Here is a 22,814-nt window from a genome sequence, read left to right on the forward strand (position 1 = left end):
TGTAACAAAATACATTCGGAGAGCTCTACACAATCTGAGGAGCTGTATGTTGCTAGAATGCTGGACACTGGTTAACATGGCCGTAACAATCACCCCTGCATCCCAGGGAGGCCTGGAGACTTTGAGGGCCTCTCCTCCTCCCTCTCCCCAAATACAAGTGCAGCCAATTAGCAAAAAAACCTCCCCGTTAATTCACAAAAACTGTCTCTTCCACCTCCTCTTGCCAGTAGCAAGTAGCAGGACCGTGTGTAATGCTTCACAGCAGAACACTCCCTGCTGCCTTTCACCGGCTACAGATCACGTTACCCTCATCGGGTTCAGGGGACCAATGGGCGCCCCATGCTATTATCTTTGCAGGGGGGTCCTATTAAATCTAGTTACACCCCTGTGGTTAATGACCAACCAGAACACTGCTTTTAGTTCAGCAAGTGGTATAGAAACACCTTTAGATAGGTATATCGGTGCCCCAGTATTACAATGTTGGTGAGATCTCTTTCCTGAAACTTTTTACAACTAAATGCATGTCCAGGTGTCAGTGAACCCTTGCAGATGCATTCAGTCAGTTAACAGTTATCTATGCCTGCCCAGCCCTCAATTCCCAGTCCTCCATGTTCTCATATTTTTTGAGTCCAAATAAAAATTATGTTGGACACAACCAACACGACACAACACATTTTTCATTAAAAAAAATCGAATTGCCAAATAATCTGGAAGCCAGGATTATGAATCTGGAAGCCAGGATTATGAACTGGTGTGATTGTATCTAGATGGAAGTAAATTACTGTACCTTGTATTCCCATCACACTGCTTATTATTACGATGTGCCCATTCTTCCTCCTCTTCATGTCCGGTAATATCTCTTTCAGAAGTCTGACCAACCCAAAGAAATTTGTGTCCATCACGGTTTTCATTTCTTCGATGCTTTGACATTCGATGGGGCCGATAAGCCCCATTCCTGCATTACTCACTGTGGGTGAAAATATTTACAATGTCTTACTGAGGAGGCTTGAATGTCATATTGTTTTACATAACATTAAACATAAAATACTAAGGACTGGTTCAAAAGGACAGTTACAGATTTTTTTTTTATAAAATACCACTAGACAGTAATGTCCATTATTTATAAACTATTGCAGTAGATCAGAATCAGAATCAGAATCAGAATCAGAAACTTTATTTCGCCAAGCACGACTGGGTCGTGCCCGGAATTGGGCTTGGCACGTACAGGGTACTGATACACGGTATACAGTAGTTACAGATAGAGGGCATGCAGTAGTAACAGAACATTTACAGAAAAAAACAGAACATTATAGAACATGTATGCAGAGGGAGACAATGGCATAAGTTACAGTACAATAAAAGAAACAACCAAGAAGTACGCTTGAGCTATGTGCAAAGTGCCCCAGTGCGTCTAGGTATTGTGGGGTGGGGATAGGCATTTCCATGGTGAGAGTTCAGAAGGTTGACAGCAGAGGGGAAGAAACTGTTCTTATGTCTTGAGGTCCTGGTGTAGATGGATCGGAACCGGAGTTTCCGGCTCGAGGGGAGCTGGTTAAAGAAACGGTAGCCTGGATGTGAGGGGTCGTTGGCGATCTTTAATGCTCTGGTGTTCAGCCTGGAGTGGTAGAGGAGGTCCAGAGTGGGAAGGGATCTCCCGATGATCCTCTCTGCAGATTTGATGACCCTCTGCAGTTTGAGCTTGTCGCTGGCGGAGGAGCTGGAGTACCAGACCAGGATGGAAGAGCATAGGACGGATTCGATCGTGGCTGAGTAGAAATTTGTCAGCAGTTTTTGGGCCATACCAAACTTTTTCAGTTGGCGGAGAAAGAAAAGTCTCTGTTGGGCTTTCCTCTGTGTTGAGGCGGTGTTGGTGTTCCACCTCAGGTCATTGGAGATAGTTGTGCCCAGAAGGCGGACACTGGGGACTCTTTCCACTTCCATACCATCCATGTGGATTGGAGGCGGGGTAGAGGCGCGCCTCCTGAAATCAACAATCATCTCCACCGTTTTTGCTGTGTTTAGGACCAAACCGTTCTCTCTGCACCAGCTGCATATGCTTTCGACCTGGAGGCGGTACGCCTTCTCATCGTTTTTGGTGATGAGACCCACAATGGTCGTGTCATCGGCAAATTTGATTACTTTTACCGAGTCCGAAGTGGATTTGCAATTGTTCGTATACAGAGAGAACAGGAACGGCGACAAGACGCAGCCTTGTGGGGCCCCTGTGTTGGTGATCCTAGGTTGTGAGGAGATGGTGCCTAGCCTAACGACCTGGGACCTGTTGGTGAGGAAGTCCGTGATCCACAGGCGTAGGGTGGGGTGGACTCCTAGCGCAGCGAGATTGTCCTGAAGTATTTTAGGGCTGATAGTATTGAATGCTGAGCTGAAGTCCAGTAGGAGGATCCTGGCGTAGGAGTCCGGTCTATCCAGGTGATCATATACGTGCTCCAAGCAGATGTTGATGGCGTCGTCTGTGGACCTGTTCGCCCGGTACGCGAACTGGTGTGGGTCCAGCAGTCCCTCAGTAGAGTGCTTAAGGAGAGGTAGCACCATGCTTTCAAAAGCTTTCATGATCACGGATGTAAGCGCCACGGGCCTGAAATTGTTGAGGTCGAGGATGCCCTGCTTTTTGGGGACAGGGATAATGGCAGACCTCTTGAAGCACGCGGGAACTTTGCCTTCCTGGAGGGACCTCGTGAAGATGGAAGAGAGGGTGGGAGCGAGCTGACGAGCACAGGTTTTCAGGCAGGCTGGCGACACACCGTCCGGACCTGAGGCTTTCCTAGCATTTAGCCTTAGCAAGTGTTTCAGTACATCCGCCTCCCTCACTGATGGTGGGTGTGAGTAAGGGCCTAGGGCTACAGTGGCAGATTGTGCAGGTGGCTGTGGGAGACCTGCAGGTGCTGGCTGACTCTCGAATCTGCAGTAGAATTCACTGAGACTCTCGGCAAGCTCAGAGCTCGGTGTGGCATGCTGAGGGGGGGGCTTGTAGTTGGTGGCAGCCTTCAACCCTTTCCACACGGCTCGTGAGTCGTTTGAGGAGAGGTTTTGTTCCAGCTTTTCCGCGTAGCCCCTCTTAGCGGACCTCAGTTCTCTGTTTAGGTTGTTTCTTGCCTTCTTGTATTCCACCTGGTTGCCGGACTTATGTGCGGCTTCTTTGCTGTGACGTAGTTGTCGTAGTCTTTTTGAGAACCACGGTTTATCATTTGGATACAGTTTGAAGGTTTTTGTTGGGATACAGGAGTCCTCACAGAAGCTGATGTACGAGGATACATTGTCTGCCCACTCGTCCAGGTTAGGCGATTCCAGAGCCTTCCAGTCTGTGCAGTCAAGGCAGGCCTGAAGTTGAAGTTTAGCCTCACTTGACCACACTTTGGATGACTTAATGACAGGTTTTGAGGTTTCCAGGCGCCTTTTATAAGTAGGTACCAGGTGGATGATGCAGTGGTCAGATGAGCCTAGGGCTGCCCACGGTGTCGCTTTGTATGAAAACCCAATAGCACAAGTAATACATGGAGAAGTCTCAAACCATACTTTCTTGCTAACGTTGAAGATTCTTTAAATCAGGCACCCACGCATGTGGCTTAGCTAGAAATCACTGGGCACTATAGAAAAATGTTGTCAAAAGAGGTGCAAAGAAAGCTGAACCAAAAGTGGTGTCGTGGCCTCTAGTGACCAATGATGGTAAATTTTGGAATCAATTTTGTAAAGCTGCAACGTGACACTTTACACTCTGCAAGAATAGCTCTGAATAGTCAAGCGTATGAAGTTTATTCATTTCACGTTGATATTTCTGATATTTTCAATGAACACTATCAAATTGTTTAGGTTTATACTATGGATCACTAAAGGAACAATTTACAAAGCAAGTGCTGTAGGATCTTATACAACTCAGCACTAATCACAAACTCCGCAGAACGGTGATCTGTGATGTCTAGTGAACAGGCAGAGCCAAGATTCAAACCCAGGTCTCCTGTGCGAGAGGCAGAGCCCTTAACCATTACACTATCCAGCCATTGTCAATAAGGGCCCATTCACACCCGGGTGATTAGCGGGTGTTTAAGGGTAATCGCCGAATTCCAGGAAATTCTCGATTATCGTTGAACGTGGTGCATGCAGCTTTTTCTCACAATTTTTGAGCGATCCCGATTACAAAGTTAAAAAAACCGCTAACCGTGATCGCTCAGAAATCGCAAGGAAGTACTATGAAAAATACGCGTTTGTCGCATAAAAATTGCTGTGCAAAACGCTAGCGCTTATCTCCAGGGTTTTGCGATTGTAAGTGTGAATGGACCCTAACAATAACATTAGTGTTTTGTAGTTTCAGAACACTAATGACAAACTGCTGTTGTCTATTCTTTATTTCCTTGCTCTCTATAGCACCAAACAGTCAGGGCCGGTTCGAGCTACAATGGGGCCCCCGTGGCAAAAGTAACCTGGGGGCCACCTTGATATCCCTCAACCGAAAACTCACCCCCAGGACCCTAGAGCCTGCTGCAGGCCCCTAGAGCCTGCTGCAGGCCCCACCCCCCAACCCAACTTTATTGTGCTCCTCGGGCCCCTTGCACATTTTTTGGGAGCTTAGCAACTCACCTGTCCCAGCATGCTGTTTCATCTCATCTTCATCCTCGCAGGGGCACCTCTCCTCAGTGACCCGGCGCATGTTATTGTGTAATGATTAGCGCTAAAGCACTGAGAAGATGCAGCCAGGCAAGGATAAAGACTAGAGTGCACAGAGTAAGGGCTGGTGAACACCACAGCGGTTCTGGAGCATTTTTTTTAAACGCTTGCAGGAGGAAAACCGCTTGGCTAATGAAAGTGAATGGGATGGTGCACACCAGAGTGGTTCGTTTTTTCCACTAACGCAAACTCAGGGGCTGCAGCATTTTTTTGATTTCTGAGGCGTTTCTGCCTCAATGTTAAAGTATAGGAAAGTGGAAAACCACTCTGAAAAATGCTAGATCAGAGCGGTTTTACAGGCGTTTTTGTTACAGTAGCTGTTCAGTAACAGCTTGCTGTAACAAAATATGACATCTGCTACACAAAAACGCTCCAAAAAACGCTAGGCATGTTTAGAAAACGTCTCTAAACATGCCTAGAATTGCTCTGAAATCTGCTTCAAAAACATCTAGTGTTTTGAAGATCTGCTAGAGGTTTTTGGTGTGCACTGGGCCTAAAAGAACAGCATGCTGGGTCAGGTGAGTTGCTATGCTGCCAAAAACATTGCAGGGGCCCTGGGGAGCGTATGTGGGGGGAAGACCTTGGAGGGATCCAGCCCTGGGGCAATTGCCCAGGTTGCCCCTATGGTAGTGCCAGCCCTCCAACCAGGCTGCTTGACAGATATCATAGCAATTGTTCCAAAACTGTCACCCAAAGCAATCGTTATCATTTCAGTTTGTGTGTACATAGCTTGAGAGGCATATATACAGTATCTATGGCACTGTCAAGAGGAGGGCCATTTATTGTGCTTCACAATACTGTAATACCAGAAGCATACTCAGAAGCAGAAGCTGTAAACATGCTAATAGGTGAAGGATTGCACTCTATTAAGTTAGGATGAAGCAAATGGCTTTTCATCAGATGACATTATTCTAGCTAATGGCGAGTCAGATCAGCAAGCATCGATTAGCTAAATTGAATGTCTGTTTTTCATGCTGTCATAGCAAATCACAATGCTTTTGGCAATAGACTGCAATGTAATCTCCATGTGTCAGAGGCTTACTGCAAAGCAAATATTTGTGTGCTGTCAGTGCTATATTAGTAAAAACAAATTCGCTTATTGCAAACTGCAGACAGGAATGCTTCATGCACACTTTTGATTACTTGTTGCTGAAAACAATGACTTGCAATTGTTTGGAATTCAAATATAGTGTGTATTTGAGTGTCCCCCAAAGCTGCTTTTTTTTCCTCTTATGATTGGCCAAGCGGGAAAATGTGTGGTTTGTGTCATAAGCAGTATGTGGGTTGTACTACGAAACCCCTTCAGGCCAGAATTGCAGAACACTACTGCAGAGCAGTGAACCCTTTGTTCACTGCTAATTTGTCTAATGTGGCTAGACATTTCTGCTGGTGCCACGGTGGTATGACATGACCCATTTCTCATTTCAGGGCCTGGAAAGGGTGCGCCTTAGTTCCAGAGGAAACGATTTCCATAGGAGGTTGCTGGAGCGTGAGGTGCAGTGGATATTTAATTTGGGGACCAGAGAACCCTCAGGGCTTATAGAGAACCTGAGGTAGATCTTCGTGGGGCAGATGGGACACAGAGGCATGTACTCTGCCTAATGACATGGCTCTGTGTCCCCCAACCGCCGCTCTCTGCCCCCCCCCCCTCCCCACCGCTGAGCTATAGCCCCCAGAGTTTAGCGACAGGATGGGCAATGCACAACACACAGGAGAAACTGGGCTTGGCAACCGGTTGTCACACAAAGATGGAGCATGCCGGATCATTGAGCAACCTCGGCAGACCTCAGGGGAAACCAGTACACATGACAGATGCTTGCCTGAGATTGCAGCCCCAACCAGCAGCCTCAGCCAAGAACAATCTAATGTACTGTCCAGCGCTGGTACTGAGCGCCAACAAGCACCCAGCCGGTGCACAAGAGCCGCTGACAGGTGGTGAATTTACCGCCTTCAGCTTCTCATATGAAAGGCCTGATTTATAAGTTCTTCAACCTTTAAGCATGAATGGCTGTCATTTGTGCTTTTTATAAGAGGTTTTATATGAGCAGAGAATTTGTCAGTATGACAAGGGTCACACTATGTTGTCATGACTACCAGTCTCCACTTACCTAAAATGTCAACTCTGCGATCCGGAATGCTGCTGACGCAGTTCTTGATGGACTCCTCACTGCACACATCCAGCTCTTTTACCTCCATAGTTCTCCCAACACATCCTTCAGTCACTTGAAGCAGATCGTCCTGTTTTGCCAGGTTTCTCATCGTTGCATAAACTAGAGGCAAGAAGGTAGATGACAAATGAAAATGTTAGCAATGTTTGAAAGGAGATACAGTATATTTTCAGTGATTGCAGAAATGGATTAAGATGAAATAGGGACATAGGCAAGATAGCAGTTTTTGCCCACCGCTGATGGTTACCTGGCTTTTTTAGTAAGATTTGTTGGGTGCTAGTATCCATCAGGCCTTTAGACTCTCTCCAGGCCCTAGGCAACTGCCTAGGATTGTCATGTGGATCTGGTTCTGAATGATTGTATACTTTGATTTATATTTGTAAATCCACCCTAGGTATCCTTGTCACATTTGTAGTCACTACACTGAAAGTTATAAAGTGAATCCCCCTACTCATACACAAAGGCAACTGTAATCACTGTAGTCACTATCTGAGGGGGATGAGGGGAATTCCTCCTCTATCACACATTCTGCTTCATGCATGATCTGAACTAGGTATACAAGTGATAGACAACACATCTGCGATCAGCGTGCACAACATTCTGGGCCAGTGCACATCAAAAACCGCAAGCGTATCCGCAAACGCTAGCATTTTTTGAAGCGTTTTTTTCAGAGCGATTCTAGGCATGTGCAGAGCGAATTTCTCCACATGCCTAGCGTTTTTTGGAGCGTTTTGGTGTAGCATATTTTATTGTTTGTTACAGTAGAGCTGTAACTGAACAGCTTCTATAAGAAAAACGCTTGGAAAACTTCTCTGATCTAGCGCTTTTCAAAGCCATTTTTATAAGCTGTGTTTTTCAGTTCTGGTCAGGAACCAGTCCTACGAAGGCTTTTTATAAGCTGAAAGCTTACTGTTTATCCATCTCTTATGGCCCATACTCACGGGCTACAATTGTCGCCGCAACACGCGGCGAGCGCGTGTTGCGACGACAGGTCGCCCGTGAGTATAGGGCGTTGCACGGGCGCGCACCCCGAACCATCACTCGTCGCTGATGTCGCCAGGCGATTGGTGCGGTCAATCGCCTGGCGACAGTTGCCGCCAAAACTCCGCCGCAACTGTCGCTAGTCCGCGTGAGTATGCGGACTAGCGACAGCAACAAGCAGGGAATACCTTGCACTTCCGGCGGGGGGAGGATCAACAGCAACAGCTTCCACCGCATCAGTTGCCAGGTCCCTCCGCTGTGTGTATGCGGAGGGACCTGGCGACGAGCTGTCGCCGGCCTGTCGCGCACACGCTCCCGTGTGCTAGCGACAGGCCAGAAATGTTGCCCGTGAGTATGGGGCATAAGTTAGCCAATAAATGGTATCATCCTGATTCAAAACTCCTTGCTTATACTTAACATTGAGGCAGATTTGCCTCAAAAATCAGCAAAAATGTTGCAGGACCCAAGTTTGCTTTTGGGGAAAAAATGAATCGCTCTGGTGTGCACCATCCCATTGAAATACATTAGCCAAGCACTTTTCAAAGCGGAAACTCGGGATTAAAATAAAACACACAGCTTAATAGATGGAACTTACTGAGGCGTCCTTCACCGATCAAAACCCCCCGGTTGTTGAGCGTGGCCACCCTCCATGTCGGGGGCCACACAGCTCTTCTTTCTGATGCAGGGCCGAGCACTAGCCGCACGAGCCCGCCCATGCTCAGTACCACAGAGCCCACAGCTCTGGCTTACTGCACATGCCTGGGCGGGCTGGGTCGGCTATTGTGCGGCCCCGCATCAGGAAGAAGAGGTGCGTGACCCGGAAGGATTAGTGACAATGCATTGTCACTAATTTCCTGGGGGGCTGCGCTCAATGACGGGACTACACAGCAGGGAGGGAAGCCTCAATAGGATCCTGAGGCTTCCCTCTCTTTTGGTAAGTATCTGAGGAGACGCACGCGGAAGCCTCCATTCCACGTGGTTTTGCTAGATAACTGCTCAGACAGAACCTGCTGGATTTCCCTGATTTACAATCCACCACAGACAAGAAATACGCTCCTTGCTTCGAATTGTGATAATTTTGACACCTGGGAGCTTGCAATAAAAATGAGAGACATACAAATATGAAATCTTCTTTTGAATCCGTGGGATACCAGCCTATAGTGTATTTGTGTCTTTAAGCCGGGAATAATATGCTTCTCCTGAAAAAGTGAATTATACAACTGTCTTATTCACGAAACGCGTTGAGACAGCAAGTATACCTCGGCCATTATGTATCTATTGTTGTTTAAGTACATATGGACACTCTGATCCCAGTGTGACCCCACTTTAGTTTATATAGCGGGGGACACTACTTGGGAGTGAATTCCGCTCAAAAGCACCCCATACGGGGGAGCAATCAAAAAATTGTATGATGAATTACTGTTATTGCATGTAACACTTACTACTATAATGGCTATTTCATCTTGTGTCTGTTCTAGCTATATGTGAATTCTCTTAAATATGTTTTATGTGTTTATAATAAAATATACGTTTTAATTATTAAATGATCTGACTGAAAACTCGTCTCAGTATCTCTGAATACATTGAGAAGCTGGTTGTCCCCAAAAACCCTATATGACAAGACAAGACAAGACAAATAACATTTATATCGTGCTTTTCTCCTGGCGGACTCAAAGCGCCAGAGCAGCAGCCACTAGGGCGCGCTCTATAGGCAGTAGCAGTGTTAGGGAGACTTGCCTAAGGTCTCCTACTGAATAGGTGCTGGCTTACTGAACAGGCAGAGCCGAGATTCGAACCCAGGTCTCCTGCGTCAGATGCAGAGCCCTTAACCATTACACCATCCAGCCACCACTGTCACAGGAGCCCTAGTGACTGACCGCACTTAGCCTTCTAAACGGTGCCAGCGCACAGATCGTGCGAACTCTGGTCGCAGTCAATGCGCAGGAACCGTTAAGAATTAGCCACAGACAACTCAGAAGGGAGCCTGTGAGACACGGGTAATTACAACGTACACATGATTCCACGGTATCTGCCACCACCACTGGTATGGGCCAGTGGACCCGATTTACTGACTGACTAGTCCTGCGAATAAAACGGTTAAACACACGGTATTCTGCCTAGCCAACAACAAACAAACAGTAGCGTATCTTCAGAGACCCGGGATCAGTTCTGTGTGTGCTGATAAGCAGGGTAGCGGAACAGTGAATGACTTGGAGGAAGTCTTTTATTCACAGCAATATAAATAATTAATATATACAGACAATTATTAAAATCAACAATTATTAAAACAGTAATAGCCAGTATAAAAAATAAAAGAAGGGAGAAAAATACTTAGTTCCTGGAAAGATGTCCTTTTTGTGGGAAAAATCAGAGTTCTGGGTTTCAATCAAAGTTCAGAGTTCAGACCAGGTGGATGCCAGCATATCCTCAAGCTGGCACCGATGAGTTCAAGATGTTTTCAGGGTGGAGGACTCTGAGTTTGGCTCCTCTGCCATTCTTATGCTCCTGATTCAGTAGGAGGGAGTGAGGGCGGGCCCACACACCCCCTTAAAACATGAGATGAGTCCTCCCCTTGTCCTGGGGGACCAGAAATCATGCCTTAACCATATATGGGCTCTATCTCACAGAACCGTACAGGTCAGGGCAGATTTACTAATATTTTCAGGTCTGCCTCGATGTACCCAGCAGCCTGATACCAAACATGAGGGGTGGGACCCTTGTGGTATGAGCAGGGCACTTTCGAACTGCCTAACTGGCAGTCTTTCCCTCAGAATGGTCTGAAATTTCTTCAGAACCAGCGCCAGATTAGCATCTTATGAGGGCTAAAAGGGACATACCTACATGTAACTTTATTGGATAATATTATTAACCAGGACCTGTTGGTCCCTGTACTCAGGGCATTTGAATCAGATCAAGTATCTTATGTTGAGTACCCAAGCTTTGGGTACTCTATAAGTTAGGTCAGTTGGGATGGTCTTATAATGGCCCTATTTCTATTGTTGTTGTTAAATCCATCCTTATTTCCCCACACTGTCACAATCATCCACCAATTATCCACCAATTTATCCAGTTAGCATTGTTTGCATCCACTGGGATAAATGCTGTACAACATTTGTGGTACCCCTTATAACTGCCAGTGGTGCGTCAAATGCATGTGAATTCAGGACAGGAGATTTGCCTTCATTTACTATTCGTTTAGAAGTAGACTTTTTTGCAGTTAATTCTGCTGCACATTTGGATTTCGCATTCATTAATTCAAGAATATCAGCTTGGTTCCTTTCAGCAGGGTTTACAATAGCAACATTATCTCAATCAGTGGTTGCCAGGGAACCCTGTTACTGGCAGGTGGCAGCTTGTCCAAGATGATCTGTGTGATGCAACTAATGCTTAACCCTTCTCATGACAGAAACTGTACCAACATTATAGCACTGCTTATGTGGATAAATGCCAGTAGCAAGAGCAGTACTCTGTGTACAAGGTGCTCAGTGTGTGGTGAGTGTACTTGGGCTTGATACAGTTAATTAAGTATAACAAATTAGGAATTTCAGAAAATTATAAGTCATATATAAAAGAAGAACTAGGGGACGTTTATAAAGAAGTGGCAAATTACCTACACTTCACCACGTCTTATATCCCACTTTTAAAAATCAAATCACCCCTTCAAGATCACCATTATTTGCAAATATTTTATGACAAAGTTGATTGATGCTTTGATTGCCTACCGCAAATATTACTTGAATGGAGCCTTGGCATTTGAAGTGCAGTACAGCACGTTTATTGAACAAAAAAAATGCCAGCCACTGAGTTCAATTGCAGCACCAGATAGCCAAAAGTGACAAATATTGTTTAACCAGTTCAGTACTGGCAGTCTCTGGCCCCTTCACCCCCTTGCTGTTACAATTCTGGCGGCAAGGGGGCAGCACAGCACTTTAAAAAAAAATGTTTTTGTTTAAATCATGTAGCGAGCCCAGGGCTCGCTACATGATAGCCGCTGACAAGCGGCATCCCCCTATCCACTCTGATCGCCTTCGGCGATCAGAGTAAGCAGAAACAACGGTATTCAGAACGGGATTTCCTGCCGGGCTTCCCTGGTCGCCATGGCGACCGGGCGGGATGACGTCACCGACGTCATGGACGTCAGAGGGAATCCCGATCCACCCCTCAGCGCTGCCTGGCACTGATTGGCCAGGCTGCGCAAGGGGTCTGGGGGGGGGGGGGGGCGCGCGGTGGGTATCGGCGAATCGGCGGCGAACAGAAACTGCACGCAGCTAGCAAAGTGCTAGCTGCATGCAGTAAAAAAAATAAATTTGAAAATTGGCCCAGCGGGGCCTGAGAAATCCTCCTACGCAGGTTACCCCGAGCTGAGCTCGGGATAACCGGCAAGGAGGTTAAGGACCAGAGACCACTAGGACCAAATACTGGGGCTCGCCAACTCACGCCGCACAGAATCGCCACTACCGCCACTCACCTGTCACCTGAGCCCACCCACTTTGCTGTCTCTATGACAGAAGAGCTCTGTGAGCCGGCCAGGAGCTGATTTCATTGGCTCCTGACGCTGTGATCAATGTGAGCCAATGAGATCGGCTCATAGTGATGACAGGGTCAGGAGCCAATGAATTTGGCTCCTGACCGGCTCACAGAGCTCTGCCGTCATACTGTCTGACAGTGACAGCAGAGCCAATCAGCTGCGGCGGGGAGAGAGGGATGCGATCAGCGGTAGCAGCAGGAAGGCGTAACAGGGATGTTGAAATCTATGTCCTGTCAAAAATAATCGGCCAAAAACAGGACTTAGATTTCAATCAACGTGGTCCGGAAATGGTTAAAAAACAGATAACACCCTGTTTTCCACTCTGCTCCATTAAACCAATAGCATTCTCCATTAATAATGATCTGTAAAGTAGTGATTGCGCTGATGGCACTTTATGAATATGCCAATCGTCACTTATTTCGGTAGCAATGATTAAAACTGTTACTCTTGGGAAACAAAGGAGACCTTTAAAAAGTGGTGATCGTTTAAAGGAAACCTGAAGGCAAAGATACAAATCCTGTTTAACTTACCAGGGGCTTCTACTGGCCCCCAGCAGCCGCCCTGTGCCCACGCCGTGACATACCGATCCTCCGGTCCCCCACAGTGATCCAGTTTCATTTTCGGTGGCTCAGCCCACTGCGCCTGCACGGCCCTGGCCACACGTGTCCTCAATCGCGAGTGAACATCCTGCACATGCGCAGTATGAGATTTTCTCATACTGCACATGATTGAGGATGCGTGGGGCCAGGGCCAAGCAGGCGCAGTGGCCATCGACTGGCTGAGTTGCCGAAAATGAAACTGCCAAAAAGGTGTGCAGGACAGCACTCCAATGATGCAGGGGACCAGCGTGCTGCGGATCTACCCATGTACCTCCTGGGTCTATCATACAATTCCTCCAAGATGATCCGGCACAGCTCTTTTACCAAAATTGCTGGAGCATAGTAGAATGGGGCAGTCCTGCAGCATAGTAGAATGGGGCAGCCCTGCAGCAAAGTGAAATGGGGCAGCCCTGCAGCATAGGGGAATGGGGCAGCCCTGCAGCATAGGGGAATGGGGCAGCCCTGCAGCGTAGTGGAATGGAACAGTCCTGCAACATAGGGGAATGGGGCAGCCCTGCAGCATAGTGGAATGGGACAGCCCTGCAGCATAGTGGAGTGGGGCAGCCCTGCAGCATAGTGGAATGGGGCAGTCCTGCAGCATAGTGGAATGGGGCAGCCCTGCAGCATAGTGGAATGGGGCAGTCCTGCAGCATAGTGGAATGGGGCAGCCCTGCAGCATAGTGGAATGAGGCAGTCCTGCAGCATAGTGGAATGAGGCAGTCCTGCAGCATAGTGGAATGGGGCAGCCCTGCAGCATAGTAGAATGGGGCAGCCCTGCAGCATAGTGGAATGGGGCAGCTCTGCAGCATAGGGGAATGGGGCAGCCCTGCAGCATAGTGGAATGGAACAGTCCTGCAACATAGGGGAATGGGGCAGCCCTGCAGCATAGTGGAATGGGATAGCCCTGAAGCATAGTGAAATGGGGCAGCCCTGCAGCATAGGGGAATGGGGCAGTCCTGCAGCATAGGGGAATGGGGCAGCCCGGGAATGGGGCAGCCCTGCAGCATAGGGGAATGGGGCAGCCCTGCAGCATAGGGGAATGGGGCAGCCCTGCAGCATAGTAGAATGGGGTAGCCCTGCAAAGCAGGTGCCATGCGTTTGTGTATAACACGGCCACTTGCATTACTGAGTGAAGTACAGTGTGTTAGGCCCTCAGGATGTAGTGCTAATCAATGTATGCGTGGTAAGTGGGGTAAGGGGTACTTAAGATAATGTTACCTATGCCATGGGCAACTTGGCAAGCACGGGGTTTCTTAAAGCAAACCTGGGAGAACAAAAAGGCAAAAGTTAGATACTTACCTCTTTAGAAATAGATCGCAGGACACCAAATTACTTCTCCCTCCGAGTTGCTATGACTCAGAGGGGGAATAGTATTTAATGCCACTGGGAATTTGACTGCCAGCAGGAAGAGCCATCATTCGGCTCACTCTGATCCCAATTCTCTGGCAGTGTACATATACACATGCTTCTCTGAACCTTTACCCCACCGCAGCTCGCTAGGACTTTCTTCTTCTTCAGGGCTGCACTCCCATCCATGTACGAGCATGGCCGCATGGCATGCACTCCCATCCATGTACGAGCATGGCCGCACTGCGCAGGCACCATGACAGCCCACACTTGCAGCAGCACACAGCCACTCATAGATGGAAGAAGAAGCCACACACGAGCAGCTCCGTGCTACTACACAGGTGCGGGCCTTGCCCTCACACGGACAGGAGCGCAGCCATGTGAGCATATTCATCACGCTCTTGTCAAATATGTTCAGAGGGTCCTAGCTCTGGATTGGTTGAGTGAAGGAGGATAGGGAAGCCTCTAGACTGTCCAGAGGCTTTCCTCTATGGAGGTATCTACCTTTTGCAGGTTTTTTTTTGTTTCTTCTCACAGGTGCACTTTAAAGGAATACATGCTAATATAATGCTGAAAAACTTTGATTCACATTAAGTGCTAATCCTTGTTTCCTTGTAGTAATTTTGGCCAGTGCTTAGTAGATGCCCTTAGGATCATTTCTTATTAAAGGTAATTCAGTGTTCAGTAGCTTACTCTGTGGAGCAGCAATGAAGGCAGCATATAAACACTCAGCAGTTAATAAGGCTTGACGCGCTGTCATCAGGGAAATGCAGGATGCCACGGAAAGCCAAGATAAATATTAGTTTTAAATCTTCTTCCCAGGAAGATCATTTTTCTGGCAATGGAAAAATCACTTGATGATCTGTGTCCACGTGTCAGATTAGATGCAGAGCACTCTGTGTGTGCCACAACCGGCTATAGTAGCAGAATACAACTGAGCATATGTATTGTTTAACAAATGCAACAAAAAGGCACTAATGTGTAATCCATGCGACCACTCACATTTGACATTAGTGCACTGTAGACCAATCAAAATAATGGGACTGATGCACTAAGCCTCTCCTAGCCTGGGAATCACTGGTGCCTATCACTGGGATGAGATACAGGTGATACTCCAAAAATTAGAATATTGTGCAAAAGTCCATTTATTTCAGTAATTCAACTTAAAATAAGAAACCAATATATGAAATAGGAACCCTTTGGGTTGTGAGTGCCCAAGGCCTATTGATGTGTGTACATGGAGAAGGCTAACCCATCTGGTCTGAACTAATTGAAGAGCTACTGCAGCACATACTACTGAGTAATGTACCGCTTATGATAAGAGAAAGGTGTACATCTTAGTTTGCTGCATATTTAGATGGTGAAGACCAATCAGTGTCCACATGCTGCATACGAGAGGAATCGGCGCAGGAGACAGCCGGTATGGCTGATCCTGCTCCTGCACAAATTCCCATCCACAATAAATACTATGCCCCCTCCAGGCCACCATGGATGATGGGGAATGAAATAATTCGGCTTCCAGCAATTGCTGGAGGCCTAATTATAGTGTTTTATAAGTAACTTCAGCTCCGTCTTCTGAAGGCGCAGAAGTTACTCACTGCTGCGCCCAAGTCTCCTGCTCTGGAATGAAAGTGTTCGCCCCATGCTGACCGCTATCCACTGTAGTAAGCAGCTACAATGAGCATCACCGGAACTGGACTATGGAGCAGTAGAACTATATATAGTGATCTGAAGTACCTTCTTATTTTTTGGCGTCCATATTTCCCCACAGTTGAAGGCAGTCAAGCATTTGTGCTGGAGAAAAAAATGTGATTCATGGAGGCCCAACCTCATAACCTACATGATTTTAAGGATCCATTGGTGCCAGATGCCACAGGATACCAATGAGGTCTTTTAGAATCCATGCCCCAGTGGGTTTTTGCTGTTTTGAAAGAATAAGGGGATCTACACAATCTTTTGCAAGGGTTTGCTGATTCGTGTAAGTAATCCTGCAAAGCTGGCCTGTCCTTCCAGTGGAACTGCGCAATTGACAGCAACTTTCCTTTTAGCAGTCCTCACTGTGGTCTGATGTGATTAAGGGCTGGTTCAGACGGATGTCTGAACCTGCCGCCTTGGCAGCCCTGTGTCTCATTGGTTTCTGCAAGTTTGCAGAAACGCATTTGTCGGCTTTCAGCGGTGCTTCCAGGATTGGCTAATCACCGGGCAGACAACGGCAAAAATCGAGGTCAAAATGCAGCATTTGCACAAACGACAGTAAACACCTATAAGCGTAAGATTATACTCTTCAATGATCTTCAGTCCTAGAGCATTAGTAAATTAGTCCACATTTTTTTTAACTGTCAACGGTGATGTTGTACAAGGTGCAAGTTACACATGTTGGCCAACTTACCAATACAAGCTCAAAGGACACCTAAGCAGGTGGTTGTTGTGGTGCTAAGGTGTGCGAATAGCTCTCAACTCCACAGCACCCACCTTCCTGGGCATCCTGCTTTGAACTTGTACTAGTAAGTAGGATGACTTGAGACTTGATCCCTTGGGTGGCAATCCAGAGCTGAGGCCTGCACAGATTAACCTCCCTAGCATTCTGGACGAGCTGAGCTCGTCCAGAGACGCTGGAGGTCACCGTTCAGGCCCTGTTGGGCCGATTTGAATAATTTTTTTTTCAAACACGCAGCTAGCACTTTGCTAGCTGCGTGTTTAACTTGATCGCCGCCGATCCGACGCTACCCGAAGCGAAAGAGGGCCCCCCCCCGGGACCCCTGCGCAGCCTGGCCAATCAGTGCCAGGCAGCGCTGAGGGGTGGATAGGGAGTCCCTGTGACGTCACTCCGTTCATCGCCATGGCGACGAGGGAAGCCCTAAAGAAAATCCCGTTCAGAACGGGATTTCCGGATGGGACTTCATGCCGTTGGCGATCGGAGATGCTGGAGGGACGCCGCAGGGAGCAGCCAATCATGTAGCTAGCACTAGGCTAGCTATATGATAAAAAAAAAAAAAAATGGGTGAACCCCCCCCCCCCCCCCCGCGGGAATCAGAACGCCCAGCAGGTTAATCACTAAACTACAGCCAACTGACATGTTCTGTTGCTAGTGAGGGAGGCAGAGGGATGGTGGTGTGGTGCATGACATAGCTGCTTCCAGTAGGGGTGAGGAAGGAGGGAAACAATGCACTTGGGTAATATAATTTAGCACTCCTGATCTTTTGGCAGAGATGGTCCTGGCCTCTGCCAAGTTCAGTCCAGCGTTTGCACATAGCTTAAGAGCTCTAATCTAATGTGACACTTGTTAAAGTGGATCTATGTGGATGAAATATAGAGGTCAATGCCACCTTTGTTTTTAAGCATGCATACTCCACGGCTGTCTTAAACCTGGCTTCAGTGCCCTGCAACAGGCATGATGAATGGGAGCTCAAACTAACTTTGTCTTGGTGCTGAGGACAATTAGGAAAACAAATCTGCTAAAAATGCTGCATATCTCCTTTGAAACAAATTTAGTGATGGCAGCTCCCCTTTTTTCACACAGGTGTGCTTTAGGGCTGCTTGGTAGTAAAGTGAAAGTAAATGATTAAAATAAAATTGGAGTTACACACACATATATATATATATATATATATATATATATATATATATATACACACACTGTACTTTTACTGTTTAATTTTAGTTTTTTTTCAAAATTCAGTGTTGTACTGGTTCTGATTGGACAGGCTATTAACAGTACAAAGACAGTATAATATGTTTTCTAAGAGATTTGTAAAGCAAGAGCCTAAAGTCTAGTACACACACGTGCACCTTTTCCACACCACCAACCCGACGACATGACCGACCGCACGACCTTGTGATTTCACGACTTGTATTTTCCACGCCCCAACCAACTGAATGACCAACTTATTTGCATACTGTGCACGCAAGCAGAACTATATGGACGCATTTAAAACAAGTGCAAGTTCTTCAAACGACAGCCAACTGCACAGTATCAGCCAAACTAATCCAACATGCATACAGACGGTTTCAGACTGCTTGATCCTCATCAGAGCATGGCATGGATTAATGCGACTCTATGAGGGAGGAAACCTAGAGTACAGAGTACCCAGCAAGCTCATGGTGAACCAGAACTCAAAAGCCCACTTACTAAAATGCTATTTTAAACAGAAATGTGCCTTCTTAAAACAGAAGGTATTTGTGATTATTCAGGTTAGAGTGAGCATATGATGTCTCCTCCCACAATACACGCCATGTACTGATAAGGAGTACCCCTCCAACCCAGTCTGTATGCATGTGTTAGATTATTGCGGCTCTGTAATATTAACAAGCTGACACATCATTGCATTCTAGCTGCTCTGGAGGTGTGCCTGGCTTTTAGAGACAACAAAGGGATGATTTGCATATTTATCAGTTATGCATTGTTGGAGACATAATATGGTCACGCTAACCTGAATAATCCCAAATACTGTACCGTCTGTTTTAAGAACGGAAATTTCTGTCATGTAACACACATATCCAATCCCCAACTAACAATCTATAAGGAAGGAAAGGATTTATTCATGTAATGCACACCCCATTCCCCAACCTAAATTATGTAAAAGAAAGGGTGTACTCATTCCCCAGCATAACTAAGGTCCTAGCCATGCATGGTCTCTCGTCCAGCCACCCCTTCACACCACTGATTACCTTTGAACCTCTTCTGGTCATCCTTGGCCAGCTTTGCTGCAATAGCCAGTCCTATTCCCGATGAGCATCCTGTGATGAGAACGTTTTTCATCGCCATTCTGGTTCTTAAGTCCTGTTTTCGTTATGGAGAAGGTTACAACCATAGACCATCAGTGGCCAGGAAAATGTACTTCTGAGGCTTAAGTCAGTGGCGCTTTCTGCTTTATCTGCAGTCAGGCTGCGTCAGCACGTCTTAAAATGCCAACCTGCACATTTTGTGGCTTAGGCTGGATAATCTGTCCTCTGACATTGATGGGGGTGAGCAGCATAATGACATAATCTGGGGAGAGCACTGCACTGTACGGCTGACACGAGAGAGCACAGGTTGACTTAGGTTACAATGTCTGGGATTCCCAGACAGCCTGCTGATATCAGAGTGCCACCTTGTATATTACTAGAGCTCACAATAAACGCTTGTATATTGCAGTAGCGTTACCCCACCAGTGCTGCCATTGTAAATCCAGCTAGAAGGCAAATATGATGCTTTGTCAGTGAAGGTCCATTTTCTCCAAGCAAGAGCACATGTAAAAGGAACACCAAGCAGCTTTTACTGGTCTGAGGTTTAGCAAGTGTACATTAATGTCTTTTAATCCCCACCTAATGGTTGATGTGGTCACACATTTACTGTTCAGTATGGTGTTATGCATTTTATATACAGATCTGTAGATTCTCATTGGCGTAGCTAACTGCATCTGAGATGTGTAATCGGCTCCCTCGCTGAATATCTGCAGAGATTACAGGATAAGCCCCAAACAGAGAGTATTGGTCCCGGGCAGATGTCGCCAGTAAACATACACAGGATCTTAAACAGTGATGGTAAAAGCTGCCTTATACATTTGCAGCTATTCGCATCACATTGCGGTTTGTCTTTTATTGAATCTATACAAAAACTAAAATATATATATATTGCATGGGAATGTACAGCAAACTGCAACTCTAAAGCATGAGAATGGGTTTTCAATGAAGAATAGAAAAATTACATGTGAGATAACTCAGCGTAGTGCTGGCAAATCCGGCCTCACCCAGCCGGCCAGCCCCGAATGCGGAGTAGCGCAAGTAGCCAGTGGCATTACTGCAAATCATGGGGCCCCCCAGCAACGCTTTCATAGGGCCCACCAAGGTTTACACCGCTTTCCTTGCCAACCACTTGTGACCCTCACAGCCTGGGGGTCCATCTTGCAAGGGTCATAAAACCAGTGTGCGGACATCATAATCTTCAGATTTAGAACAATGTAGCCACAAAAACAACCAATCTGAAGGATTGGCCCCCTTATCAGAGGGAGTGAAGTAGTGGTTGGGGTCCCCTTACAGCTCGGGGTCCCCCATGCGGTCACTGGGGCTTCTCCCCTGTAGTTACACCCCTGCAAGGAGCGCTTTGATATTTATGAGGATGGAGGATGATGTCAGCATTAACAGCTTCTCACAGGAGGAAGCGGCAACCCAATGCAGCGAACGGATCAGGTAAATATCAAAGCACTTCATGCGCTACTCTGCATTTGTGGGCTGGGGGAGGCAGGACAAGTAAAGCACACAGCACACCAAGCTGCTTGGAGATGGTCTCTTAGCCTTTTACATACTTGTCCATCATTTTCTGATCTCCTCAGACAATCCTTTGCTTTTCCTGGTCCATGTTCAGTGTGGGACACACAATGAGGCCAAACAGCAGGGTAACTATTTTCCTCCATTTATAAAAAACGGACTGATTGCAGGATTAGAGAGACACGTGTGATACTAATTAAACAAAACCACTAGCTTGAAAAAAAACACTTCAGTTCAGTTATATACAGTTGTGTTTAAAATTATTCATTTTGACATCTAATTTTGTTTCATCAGTCCACAGAACACTACCACAAAAGTTTTGGGATAGTGTTCTGTGGACTGATGAAACAAAATTAGAACTGTTTGGGCCCATGGATCAACATTATGTTTGGAGGAGGAAGAACAAGGCCTATGAAGAAGAGAACACCTTGCCTACTGTGAAGCATGGCGGGGGGTCAATCATGCTTTGGGGCTGTTTTGCTTCTGCAGGTACAGGGAAGCTTCGGCGTGTGCAAGGTACCATGAATTCTCTTCAGTATCAGGAGATATTGGATGAAAATGTGATGCAGTCCGTCACAAACCTGGGGCTTGGGAGACGTTGGACCTTTCAAAAGGACAATGATCCCAAGCATACCTCCAAGTCCACCAGAGCATGGTTGCAGATTAAAGGCTGGAACATTTTGGAGTGGCCATCACAGTCACCAGACTTAAATCCGATTGAGAACCTCTGGTGGGACTTAAAGAAAACCGTTGCAGCGTGCAAGCCTAAGAATGTGACTGAACTGGAGACTTCTGCCCATGAAGAATGGGCTAAGATACCCGTAGATCACTGCAAGACACTTGTGTCAAGCTATGCTTCACATTTAAAAGCGGTTATAACTGGTAAAGGATGTTGTACCAAGTACTAAGAATGAATGTCACTTGGGGGTTGAATAAAACTGATAATGATGTGAGCACTGAAAAGACATTTGTGGTTATTTCATTATAAATGTTGTTATATTTGTCCGACATACAAGTGCCTCTTTGATTTAAAGGGGAACTGAAGAGAGAGGTATATGGAGGCTGCCATGTTTATTTCCTTTTAAGCAATTCCAGTTGCCTGGCAGCCCTGCTGATCCTCTGCCTCTAATACTATTACCCATAGCCCATAAACAAGCATGCAACAGATGAGGTGTTTCAGACTTTAAAGTAAGATTTGACAAGACTAGCTGCATGCTTGTTTCTGGTGTTATTAAGATACTACTGCTGAGAAATAGATCAGCAGGGCTGCCAGGCAACTGGTATTGATTAAAAGGAAATAAATATGGCAGCCTCCATATACCTCTCTCTTCAGTTCCCCGTTAATTGTAAACAGGATGACTGAAATGATCAAAATCAATGTCAAACTGGCCAAAACACTCAATTTCAGTGGGGGTTGAATCATTTTGAACACAACTGTATGAATGCTTTCAGGAGTAGGAATGCCAAGGATATTTTAAAATATCTTTGTAGTATAAGCAGTATTCATTTCTTTCATGTTACATGGGCTGTATTCACAAAAGAACATTAAACTTAAAAGGATACATGATGTGATCTGAAAAAATAAAAATTTCACTCATCTGGGGCTTTTTCCAGTCCCTGGAAGTCTGTTAGGTCCCACATCATAGTTCCGCTCTGAGCCCGGCCTCTGCTGTCCCCTCTGAAAGATCGCGACCTGTGCCTGGGTCGGGATCTTCTGCGCATTCGTGCTTCTCGTAATCGTGCGTTCCTGTCACCGGGAGCACTCTGCACTTGTGCTGTTTAGAGAGAATCACGAGAGGCAAGCGGTGTGCCCGCACATTCGCAGAAGATCCCGACCTAACCGCGGATCACAATCTTTCTGAGGAGAGAGCAGAGGCCAGGCTCAGAGTCAGAGGGGAACTACGGCTTGGAACCTAACGGACTTCTAGGGGCTTAAAGAAGCCCCAGGTAAGTGAATCTTATTTTTCAGATCACCTCATGTATCCTTTAAGGTGTGCAGACAACACGAGTTTAGTATACCAGGATTTACACAGCAAGTTACAGTTGTACAACACACGCTATACCTGCATCAACTATTTGTAAAGGGAGTCACATAATTTGCGTAACTCACTATGTAAACCACAGTAACACTGACTGGACACAAAGTTTAAGGTTCATTTGTAAATATCACCTCATGTTTTTTCATGTGATTTATTTTCAGGAGGTATGAAGCACTTTTCAATCAGCTGTAAGGGCAGATCTGTTTGTATAAAATGCAACGTCAAG

The 22,814-nt window shown here is 46.4% G+C and overlaps 1 protein-coding gene across 1 annotated transcript in view; it reads right to left on the bottom strand.

Moving 5' to 3' along the window:
• The window catches only part of LOC137521052 (retinol dehydrogenase 8-like), a 31,934-nt gene extending 12,758 nt beyond the window's left edge, over positions 1-19,176 (bottom strand). Inside the window, exons 1-3 of the mRNA XM_068239784.1 lie at positions 18,972-19,176; positions 6,789-6,950; positions 788-967 (exon numbers count right to left, since the gene is read on the bottom strand). Coding sequence (XP_068095885.1) covers positions 788-967; positions 6,789-6,950; positions 18,972-19,068 — 439 coding nt within the window. The 5' untranslated portion in view covers positions 19,069-19,176. The remainder of the gene's footprint in view (positions 1-787; positions 968-6,788; positions 6,951-18,971) is intronic.
• Positions 19,177-22,814: the final 3,638 nt, after the last annotated feature.

Source organism: Hyperolius riggenbachi, chromosome 6, assembly GCF_040937935.1.
Source record: "Hyperolius riggenbachi isolate aHypRig1 chromosome 6, aHypRig1.pri, whole genome shotgun sequence".
Lineage (NCBI taxonomy): Eukaryota > Metazoa > Chordata > Amphibia > Anura > Hyperoliidae > Hyperolius > Hyperolius riggenbachi.